Here is a 10,844-nt window from a genome sequence, read left to right on the forward strand (position 1 = left end):
TAGCCAGCCGCCGCCGGGAGACTGGGGCTGACACGGTTAATTCTCTGCCTGATGTTCCGCAGGAATCCCCTTTGATGGTGGGCTGCGCTGTCTGTGCTGGAAGGTGGGTTTTGCTTGGGGTGCTTTTGTTTCTTGCGGTCAATCCTTCGAGTTGCATGCATAGTATGGGGGGGGGCACTTAAAACTGTAAGCAAAAATAATCCCCAGCATTAAAAGCCACTCAAAATCTACAGTAATTTGTGGAGTTCAGCACTGTCACAATCACAGTGGCATTTACTGGCACAGAACGGCCATCGCTTCAGGTGACAGAAAGTGGCTGTCAGCTCTTTGCATGAGAGCAGCCCTCAGTGTAGAGCTAGGCGTGTGTTTCAGCCAGGTTTGCTATTGATCAGTCCTACAAATACATCCGTATTGGAAACTAGTCCCCAAAATATTCCTGACTGTTGCTTGGCAGAGTAGCAGGCTTTCTGGAGAAAGTGCTGAGTAGTTTCAGGGAGCCGGTTCTGGCTGCTGCATCTCATTTTTCATCTTACAGATGTAACAGCTCCTTCTCCAAAGAGTAATTTTTGTGCTTCTGTTTTCTGTACAGATACTCTTGAACTACCTCCCTTTAGAGAAAGCCTTATGGAGCTCTTTGCTGAAGAAGCAGAGGTGAGGACATCTGTACTTACTCCTTCATTTCTAATGATATCTGCAGAGAAGAATAGTTCTTTAAATAATTAAGTGCCTTCATAAAATGAGTTGTTCCTGTGTGGAATGCACTGTTCTGTAGGCTGTCTGGTGGACTGATGTCTTCATCTAAAGAGAAAATCAAATGTCTTCTGGCTGAGCGAGGTGGTACAGGGAGATCTCTCTGAACTCAGTGTGGGTGCTTACAGGGACTTGATCTTCTGCTTCATTGCCAACTCTTCTTTCCTTCCATAAGGGATCTGTATTCCCAGTTCCTAAAGGAAATGATTATCCAGCCTGGGATCGCCAAAGCCAACCTGGGTGTCTCAAGGGAAGATGTCACCTTGGAAGATCATGTAAGTGCTGTTGAGCTTCTTTGCTGCAGAAAATTCCCTGCTGCTGTAAACTGTTGTTCTGGAGTCTGGTTCCCTGGACTGCTCTTGGCTCTGTTCTTAGGCTGAGAGAACTTTGCCCTGCCAGCAGGAGGGATGGTTCCTAGGTACCAGCCTGGTGTTTTTGTCTTAGTAGCCTTCAGTGTATAAATTTTTGGCAAAGCACCAGTAGTTCAGAAGAGAACTGTTTTCAGCTATGCAAATCCCTTCTCCCCTTCTCTGGGGCTAGTTGCCCAGGCTACAGGTCTCCTAGGGAAAGGGAGAGGCTCACAAGAGGTACCTCTAGCAAAGAGATTCCCTCCTGTGAAGTCTGATCCATGACTGGAGTTGCAGCAGGCTGATCTGCACAGAGGATAGAGAGGAGGCAGCAGAGTCAAGCTGGACTGTGGCACTGAAGGCGGGAGACTCGCCAATTTCTCCTTCTGTTTTTTGTTTTAACTGACTATTTTTTGCATTCCTTGGCTTTTTTTGTCTCTGAAAAGCACTCCTAAGAGTGTATGTGTTGGGTGAGGGAGTGAAGTAATTGATCAGAGGAGACTGTAAAATGATACAACTACAGCCATGACTTGTCCTAAACATTAACTTGTCTGCTAGCGTGCAGTCATCTTGCCACTGTGATCTCTGGAGGCCTTGGTGCTGTAAAACCAGCATGTTTGTCATGCTCCACACGTTGGCAGCTTACAGTGATCTTTGAATCTCTTGGAACGTTGCTTTGGTTTGTGGCTTTGGGTTTTTTTTCTTAGGTTGTTTGTTTTCTTCTTGAGCAGTTGTTAACTTTGCATGGATCTTGATCTAGAGAGAGAAGGGTGTGTGTGGAGGGGTAATTAAGTTTGTTGTATAGGAAAACTAGTCAGGTACAGGATAGGCTGTTCATGTTAACATTATTTATTTTTTTGTGGGCACAACAGTGGTTCTTAATCAGCCTTCTCAGAGCTGAGGTAGAGGGTTATACTTGGAACCAATAACCACAACATCTAAGCACTGTGTGGGTGGGTAATTCACCTGAAGCACAAAGACTGTCTGCATTGTACAAGTTGGAGCTTCAGTCAGGAATCTTGTTGACACAGGACAGGACTGTTGATCTGGGGACAAAGGCATTAAGAGGCAGGTGAAAAGAGATTGGAAATGTTGGCTTCTGCCTCTTTAAGTGAACATGCTTGCTTGTTTCACAAGCTCTTATCTGCCTCCTGCATGCTGTGTGAGAAAACACTAAATGTAGCTAGTGAGAGAAGCTGAAGCCTGATGTGCTAGGAGTGTGTTGGCACTTAAAAGCAGAGGAGCAGGGGAAGTGTTAGATGGGTGTATATTAACTGAGGCTTTTGATACATGTGAAACATTCTGTTTCTGTTCTTTATTTTTTTTTAGCCCCTCAATCCAAATCCAGACAGTCGATGGAATACTTACTTCAAGGATAACGAAGTGCTCCTCCAGATAGACAAGGATGTCAGGTGTGTGAGACACAGTGGCTCAGGTTTCTGAACCCCAGGGGTTCGGTGAACACACTGTACTTGGGAAAGAAAGCTCAGTATTAAACCGAGCCCCCCATGCTACCTGGGGCAGGTGCTCCCTTCTCCTGCCTGACCTCCTCCCGTGTCCCCCCAGGAGGCTGTACCCTGACATGGCGTTCTTCCAGCGCCCCACGGACTACCCCTGCCTGCTCATCCTGGACCCCCAGAACGAGTTCGAGACGCTGCGCCGGCGCGTGGAGCAGACCACCCTCAAGTCCCAGACGGTGGCGCGGAACCGCAGCGGGGTGACGAATGTGAGCTCTGGGGGGGCTGGCCTGGGCAGGGCACCTTGGCTCCTGGGGGGAAGGGTGTTCCTTGGGCTTTTTTCTGTTCTGTTTTTATCTGCTTTTGCTGTGGAATTAAGCGAACGCCCCAGCAGGGACTGTGTATCCTGGTGGCTAGGCAGCTTTGTAGAACCCCTATGTGCCTGAGAGTGAGCAGTTAGTGCTTTGTCCTTCAGGGAGAGTCAGTGTGAGGACTTCACTGCCTGTCTGCTTCCTGAGTTGCTTGTCTTGGTTTATGTGAACACCTGCCCGCTTGGTATAAGCTGCCCAAATCTTCTGGGGGGGTTTGTGTGTATTGAAAGCCAAGCTCGTCACATGTACAGAACTCTGTGCCAGCTGGTTATCCTGAGTCAGCCCTGCTCGTGCCTGGCTTTTCAGGTGAGCTCCCCTCTCAAAACAACACCCAGTTCTCTGAGCGAGTACGAAGTTCTCCCCAATGGCTGTGAGGCTCACTGGGAAGTGGTGGAGCGAATCCTCTTCATCTATGCCAAGCTCAACCCTGGGATAGCCTACGTCCAGGGGATGAACGAAATCGTGGGGCCTCTCTACTACACCTTTGCTACAGATCCTAACAGCGAGTGGAAAGGTAAGAGGCTCTTTTGGGCACTTGGTAATGGCTGTCATGCTGCACACTCTGCACAGAGAACTGCTGAATGATCAGGGCCAAAAAGCAAATACAGCAAGAAGTGAGTTTTGGGGACCTTAACTAATAGACAGAAACAGAATGGGCTGTGAGTGGTGAGGACATGGAAAGTGAGGACTCTTGAGGGGTTTTTGTTTGTTTTGTATGGATCTAAATTGCAGTTTATGAAACTTAAAATCCCTTTAGAACCTCTTGTTTGCTCATGCTAGATGTAGCTGTCAAGAAAAGAATGGAACAGGAGTGCTTTCCCTGTAGCTTCTGCTTCATGGGAGTTCTGAGGGTGTGTGCTGTATACAGAGAGAGCAGCTGATGTTCTTTGCCATAGATAACCAGTTTGTGACCTGATGTCATGAAGACCTTGTGTGGCACACAGGGGCTTTATCTGCAGAGGCTCTGTAGACACTTGTAGTTAAAAAAAAAAAAAAAAGTGTCTAGTCCCAGACCAAACAAGCCTAGATCTTGTGGGATCCACTATTTGAGTCCAGTACACCACTCAGATTATGGAGCAAGAACAGTTTTTAATCTGTGTGCCTCTACCTGTGATGCTTCCCTAAAGTTTTGTTTGTGTTTTTAGAGCATGCTGAAGCAGACACCTTTTTCTGCTTTACCAATCTAATGGCTGAAATTCGGGACAACTTCATTAAGAGTCTGGATGATTCTCAGTGTGGTATTACCTACAAAATGGAGAAGGTCTACTCCACCCTGAAGGAAAAAGATGTGGAGCTGTATTTGAAACTGGTGAGGAGCGTGGTGTTTCTCTGAGTGGAGCTTAATAGTGTCTTTAAATGTCAACTGGTTTTGTTTAAACTGTTACCGTGCTTCAGCAGAAAGGCTGAGAGAGCATATCAAGGGCTTTGCCTATAGGGCATAGAGGCTCTTATCTGTGAGGTGAAACAGCATCTCCTTGGAGTGAGCCTAGAGCAAGCTGACACAGCAAGGCTCTCCTCCCCTGCCTGACCATGAAAGCAAACAATAGTTGTAAAGCTGCCAGCTGGGAGTCTGAAGTGACTTGGCCCTGATCCATGGTCACCTCTCTGGAGGTGTAGTTGGAGCTGGAGCCTTTACTCTCTTCTAGTCATAAGGAAACACATGAATTTTGCTGTAGAGTTCCTTGGAATTTGAGGTTACAGGAATTACGTCTCTGTCTTTAAAAATAAAAAACCCAAATCACAAACCTTACCCCTAGCACTTCTGTTGCCACTGGGTGCCCTGACAGCACTAACTTTAAACTGCATGGAGATCATTCCAGGAGTAAACTTAAACTGAGCAAACAGGTCTGTCCTGCTCCCCTAATTCTACTCTTCCCCTTCATGCAGGGGGCTCGGTGTGTTTTGTGTGGGTGTTGTAGAGCATGAGGGCAGCTTTTGCTGAAAGCATCTTCAGGTCTTGGAGGCCATTTAGTGTGAAAGGCCAAGGAGAACTTGGAAGGGAATGTTCTTGTTACTCTAACCTTCACCAAATCACATTGAAGGGTTTTTTTTTTGCATTTTAGAGAAACCAGAATATATTTCTTTTACAATCCAAAAGATTGTTTGTCAGTTCAGTGATATGACCCACAGTGTTGGCTGGTGGCTGATTCACTGGGGAGAAAATAAGCTGCTTACTGTTCACCTGGTAGGAAATGGTCTTGGCCATACATTCTTTAAGAATATCAGCAGGATCCTGAACTTGTTTGACCTTGATTAAACTTGTGGTTCCTTTGATTTAACAGCAGAAAACAAGAAAGCTTCAGGCTAGAAGTGCTTACAGTATGTTTTAACAAATATCAGTGTGAACTCAGTTCCATCTTTGTTTCTCTTTGTGAATAGTAAACCTTCTGATAAATACAGGGCTCGTGGAAGGGAGAGGAAATCCTGACAAAGCTGCCTGTGCTGGGGGAGGGCTGTGGCTTTGCAGATAAAGTGCTGTTCAAACAGGAACGTTACAGTTACTTGGCAGGTTTAACGGAACTAACACATAGTGCCTTTAGGGAGAGAAGCTTCCTCTGCTCCATGTTGTGGATGGCAGAGCATTGTCTGGCTTGTCTGTAGACACGGAGCATGGCCACACTAAAAATCTCTTAGTCTAGCTTGAATGTGAGAGCCTTCAGAGCAGGAGGTGTGTTTGCTGGTGCTGCAGTGTAAGTTGGCAGCGTAGAGCAGGCTCTGGGTGGAGATGGGGCTGGAAACATGGGGTGCATCTCTTGCTTGTAGGGGACTGGCCGGGAGCACGTATTCATTCTTTGCCTGGTGCATGTCTGACAGCAAGAACAGAACATCAAACCCCAGTTCTTTGCCTTCCGCTGGCTGACGCTGCTCTTGTCCCAAGAGTTCCTGCTGCCAGACGTGATCCGGATCTGGGACTCGCTCTTTGCTGATGACAAACGCTTTGACTTCCTGCTGCTCGTCTGCTGTGCCATGCTGACGTAAGTACAGAGGTTGCCTTCTGCTCTTCTTTCCCTCCTTTACCTAAATCTGCACATCCAGGAGTATTCTGTAGGTCTGTGCCAAGATGTTTGGTGGAAGGTTATAGTCGGTGTTCACAACGGTTGTAGAAGTGTTTTCAAAAGTCTCTGTAAGATATAGTGTAGTCTGGTTTTAAAGGTCCCTGGAAAGAGACAAAAGTAGCTGGAATAATTTCTGTCTTTCAGACTAATCCGGGATCAGTTGCTGGAAGGAGACTTCACACTGAACATGAGGCTGCTACAGGTAAGGTTTAAATATAGTGGGCATAGGGAGCAATCTAGAGAGTCTTAAAATAGTGCTGTGAGAGAGGGGGTGTGTCTGGTTGAAGGGAAGTGTTAGATTTCTGATGCTTGCTTGCAGAAAAATCTGAAGGGATCTTACAGCATGCTCGTTACTGGCAGTGTGAATCTTTTGCTTGTGCACCCATCCTAGCCTACAGAGAAATTATCATAGGCTAAAGGCTTCTAATGTTCCTCTGTTTTGAAAAAAATAATGAAACAATTTTGAGGAAAGATGTGAAACTCTAAGTAGCAGTGTTTAAATTTGTTGGCCAGAGATTTTTTTTTTTTTTTTAGTTCCAAGATCTGTGAGAGCCCAAGGTTGAAAACATCTGCACTGCACAGTCAGATATCTCTGATTCTGCCAGTTCCTGCTTTGGGCTGTGCAAGATACTGGCTTTGATAAGGCTTTCTGGCATGAAGATAGCCCTTGCAGCAGGCCAGCTTGCTGTACCCTTGGAGGATGAATTTAAGAAAAACCACCCTTCTTGAAGGTTACTGAGGCTTGATCAGTTAGTAAACAGGAAACTGTTAGAGCTGTTAAGGGAGCAACTGAACAACAGGCCAAGAATGCTGTTAATGAGGTTTGCCCTGCTTAAGTGCAGCAATGTGTACAAGAGACCCTAGGTAGTCAGTCACATCACTTTTTTTCTTTGGCACAGGATTACCCTATCTCTGATGTTCATCTCATTTTGAAGAAGGCAAAGGAACTTCAAGATTCCAAATAGTCCATGAGCCTAACAAAAGGTGTCAGAGAAACTGTGTGGCAGCAGATCCCAGAAGATGCCCCCATGCAGTGTGGTGCATTTAAAGCTCCTCGTGGTCTCTGCAGGACTGCAGGTTTCATGTTTGGGCTACTGGCCACCTTGAAGACTTCCTTCTGCTCTACTTATTAGGTCAAGGACTGATAATTTACCCATCTACTTGGGTCCTGCACTCCAGACTTTTTCAAATCTCAAATGCCTCTGTGCTGCTCAAAGCAGTTCTTTGTATCTTTTTTTTAAATGACTTTAAGTTTGGGGAGAAAGAAACTGTCTGTCTGCATATCCCTGAAGGGATGGACTCCTGTACCATGGAAGTAACACATGGAGTAACTTCTGATGGGGAAAGGACAGGGTGAGCCCCGTGGATGTTGGTGGGAGAGTACAGAACAATCTTCCTCCTGCAAACAGAATGTATTCCATGAAGTCACACATCCTGACATTCAAGTAGCTTCTGCATTCTTCTCCCTCATGCCTGCACTTCACCATCCCTGAGGTGTGCAAAGAACACGATCACATCAGTTTCTTGTGATTGGCATCTGGCACTTTGGACCCCTTTGCCTGAGAGAGAGACCTTGAGAAGCTGGGATGGGAGGGCACGGCTGCAGCTGGTGGCTTTGTGCACTGAAACTGCCTGAACCCAGAATCACCTTAACAATGTTTGAAAGCAAGCCTGGTGATTTTAATCAACGAGCAAAGTGCGGTTTGACGCCGAGCCTTATCACACACAGCCTTAGAGCAGGAGCCTGCTGCTGCAGGGGGGCCTCATGCTGCTTTCCTGGCTCTGAAGTGGAGCACAGCCAGCTACAGCCAGGATTCTGAACTACAGGAAAGAGGCATCTGCTCACGTGCAATGGAGACAGTTGTATTTAGGAGCATACACAGGCGTGGCACTGGGGTTTTCTGCCTTGGTGGCTTGCACAGTATTACCCAGCATAAGCTCTGGTCACGGTAACCTTGATATTGTCCCATGGTACTTCCTGCCAAGAAGAGACATGGTACAGGTCCAACTTATGAGTAAGAGGAGTCCAGTGGATGTACAAATGTTGCTCATCAGCCGACTGCTGGGCCCAGTCTGCTTTTCTGTGCATCAGTGCTGTTGGAGTCACAGTCCTGAGTTGGACACTTGTCCCCCCTGAGAGGGGAAACTGCTGCCTTTCAAATACAGTGGAGCAGGCTCAGAATATTGACCAAGACAAACTACAGAGAGAGCTGCCAAGCTGCTGGCACTGTCAAGCTCGTCAGAAACCATGATCCTCAGAGGGAGGAACTGCCAGCACCCGGGTGCTCGGGTGGCTCAGAAGCTCTTGAGTGAACACTAACCCAGCGTGCTTCTCCCTTTGCTCTTGAGTGAACACTAACCCAGTGTGCTTCTTCCTTTGCTCTTGAGTGAACACTAACCCAGTGTGCTTCTCCCTCTCTGCACTGTGCCTGCTCACCTCTGCATTGCTTTTTGACACTGTGGTTTTCGGTATTTATGGGTATTGATTTGTTAAAGGTCAGTCCTCTTTGTAAGATCTGCTTCAGCTGCTGATGGCCTAGAGTTGCCCTAGCAGGAGGGGTGTTGTCAGCCTTCAGCTTCTTTATTAGCCTGATTTCCTTCACTCAAGGCCAGTTCTTTCCAGGCTACTGTAATTCTCACTGAGGTGGGTGGGGGGAACAGAAGATGGGTTGGTGCACGTACCTGTGCTCTTATTGGCAAACCCAGGCAATCTCTGCCTCTTCAGGAGGTGCTCAAGTAACACCATTGCAGCCAAGTGTCGCTGCTGTGCTGGAGCTAGAGCAACTGAACACTTAACACAAGCTATTAATTAATACCTGTTGCTAATAGTATCCTCACTGCTGCAGTCCTTTCTAGAGGGTAGAGTGTTCCTCCAAGAAATATGGAACTGACAGACCAGGAGAGCTGTGATGAAGTGTCCTGTCTGCTCTAACAGCTGGATGGATGTTCTTCCTGCTCAGTGTTGCTGGGCTGCTCCAGGTGCTCTCAGGGTCTCAGCTCTTGGATGCCTGCACTGAAGAGGCCAGTAGTCAGTCCTTGTGTGGCCAAACAGCTGCTCTCAGTGTTGGTAGGCACAAATGTGGAACCAGAGGGTCAAACTCTTGGGCAGAACTGGACCTTCTCCAAACACTTCTGCCTCAGAACTGCTCTAAATACTGCTGTGGCTCACTCCCATTCCAGGTACAAGCTCTGCTCTCACCTCCTTGAGAACCTGGGCTGTCCATTTCGGATGTCCCTGGCAAGCGCAGGGTTCCCTTAACGCTGTGCTTGCTGGTAGCAGGAGCATCCATGAGGGTCCCTGCTCTGAGCAGCTAGAAGTCTCCTTAAGATAACCTGAGAAGGCAGCAGCCTTAATTCATTGCCTGGAGGTGAACTTTGCTTGTTTTCACAGTAGTGTTGGGCCTGAGGTTGACCTCCTGCAGTGGCACTGCCCAGCTCAGAGCCACGTGCTGGTCTGTGGCATTACAAACACTCAAGGAAGAAACTGGGGAGGTGGCTACTCGAGTACCTGGGTATGGTGTCATGCTGTCTTCTCCCTTCACCTTCCCAGGTGCTGAAGGGTTTACATGATGCCATGTTACTTCTCCTCAGGAGGTGGCTGTAAATCCTTCTAAAAGGAGTCTGCAGTGCTTTAATGGGATGTGATGAGAGCTTTGGCTGCTGGAAAGGTTCTCTGGGATAAATTCTCCAGCCTTATCCAAACTTCTAAACTGATGGAGTTTTAGTTTGGGGAGAACCTAAAACAACTTTGATACACCCAGACAGGCTGGTTCCTATGTGAAAAGCTGTTTCATATTCCTCCTTGTCCCCTCCTGTGTGGTAGAACTTCTGTCCTGCTACTGGAAAGGGCTGTTGAAGGGAGTTGTACTTTTCAATGCCTTGGGACATCCATTTCTGTATTCCAAGACTGGCTTCCTTCCTTAAGAGCAAAACAAGATTTTCTGAGAGGAGAAAGGACAATCTTATTACCAGCTTTTGAATCTCCTCATGAGTTTCCTTGTTGTCTTTCCTCAAAGGGTTTTGGTGATTTTGTTGATGGGATCTGACAGTATTTAATTAGTGGTTCCTGGTTTCTGTAGACCCTTGAGATGTTTCCACCTCTGATTTCCTTCAGTCCTGCTCTGCTGCAGGAGCAGCAAGGTTGGCTGCAGCAGCAGGGCTTCAGGCTGTGAGGGTCAGTCTGGGGTGCACAGGGGACTCCTGGTTTCACAGGGGTCTAAACAGAGGATATTTAAATAGCTCTTCAACACATTCCACATAGGTGGGACTGCTGTGGGGCTGTGGCCCTCCTTCCACTGGGAGGAGGAGTGGGACACTGCTGGGTGGGGGAAGAGAAGGGCCCTCCCTGGGAGGAGGAGGAGGGCTCTGCCTGCAGGTCAGGCTTTGTGCCTCTGCCAGTCAGGGAGAACCAACAGGACTCGACAGAGATCAAGGCCTTGATGCTGGTCACTGATTTTTTGGGTTTGGATTTTTGTGGCCTAACCTAGCAGTAGTTCACACTGGCTGTGAGCAGAACGAAGGCCAGAGGTTGTTCTGGGGGAGGCTGAGGAGTCTGGGGAAGCAGGGGCTGTTTCCCCGTGAGGAGTGGGACTTTGTTCCAGCTGTTGGGAGCACTTGTCCAAAATGCTTTTTCCCTGAAAGAAGGGAACAAATAACACTATTTTTATTTAACCTTGGCTGTAAATAATTGCCAGCACAGGGCCTAGAGAGCTCTTCATGGCTCTCAAACGCCTCCTTTTATCCTTCTTTTTAAACACCCCTTTTTTTCTGCTTCCTGGAGCTGCTGTGTGTTTGTGGCTACCACCCAGCCTGGCTTCGTCGCCCGCTCTTGGCGGAGGTGTTTTTCCGTGGCCAGCACCGACC

At 47.6% G+C, this 10,844-nt stretch overlaps 1 protein-coding gene across 1 annotated transcript; it reads left to right on the forward strand.

Moving 5' to 3' along the window:
• Positions 1–62: 62 nt before the first annotated feature.
• Positions 63–7,333, forward strand: TBC1D13 (TBC1 domain family, member 13; the record flags this gene model as incomplete). The annotated part of the gene is made up of 10 exons (XM_008944033.1): positions 63–103; positions 590–651; positions 926–1,025; positions 2,427–2,509; positions 2,664–2,823; positions 3,232–3,439; positions 4,071–4,234; positions 5,740–5,900; positions 6,126–6,183; positions 6,881–7,333. Coding segments are annotated over 10 exons (1,103 nt in total), but the record flags the coding sequence as incomplete, so codon positions are not given.
• Positions 7,334–10,844: the final 3,511 nt, after the last annotated feature.

The sequence above is a fragment of the Merops nubicus genome, unplaced genomic scaffold, assembly GCF_000691845.1.
Source record: "Merops nubicus isolate BGI_N331 unplaced genomic scaffold, ASM69184v1 scaffold32557, whole genome shotgun sequence".
NCBI classification, from domain to species: domain Eukaryota; kingdom Metazoa; phylum Chordata; class Aves; order Coraciiformes; family Meropidae; genus Merops; species Merops nubicus.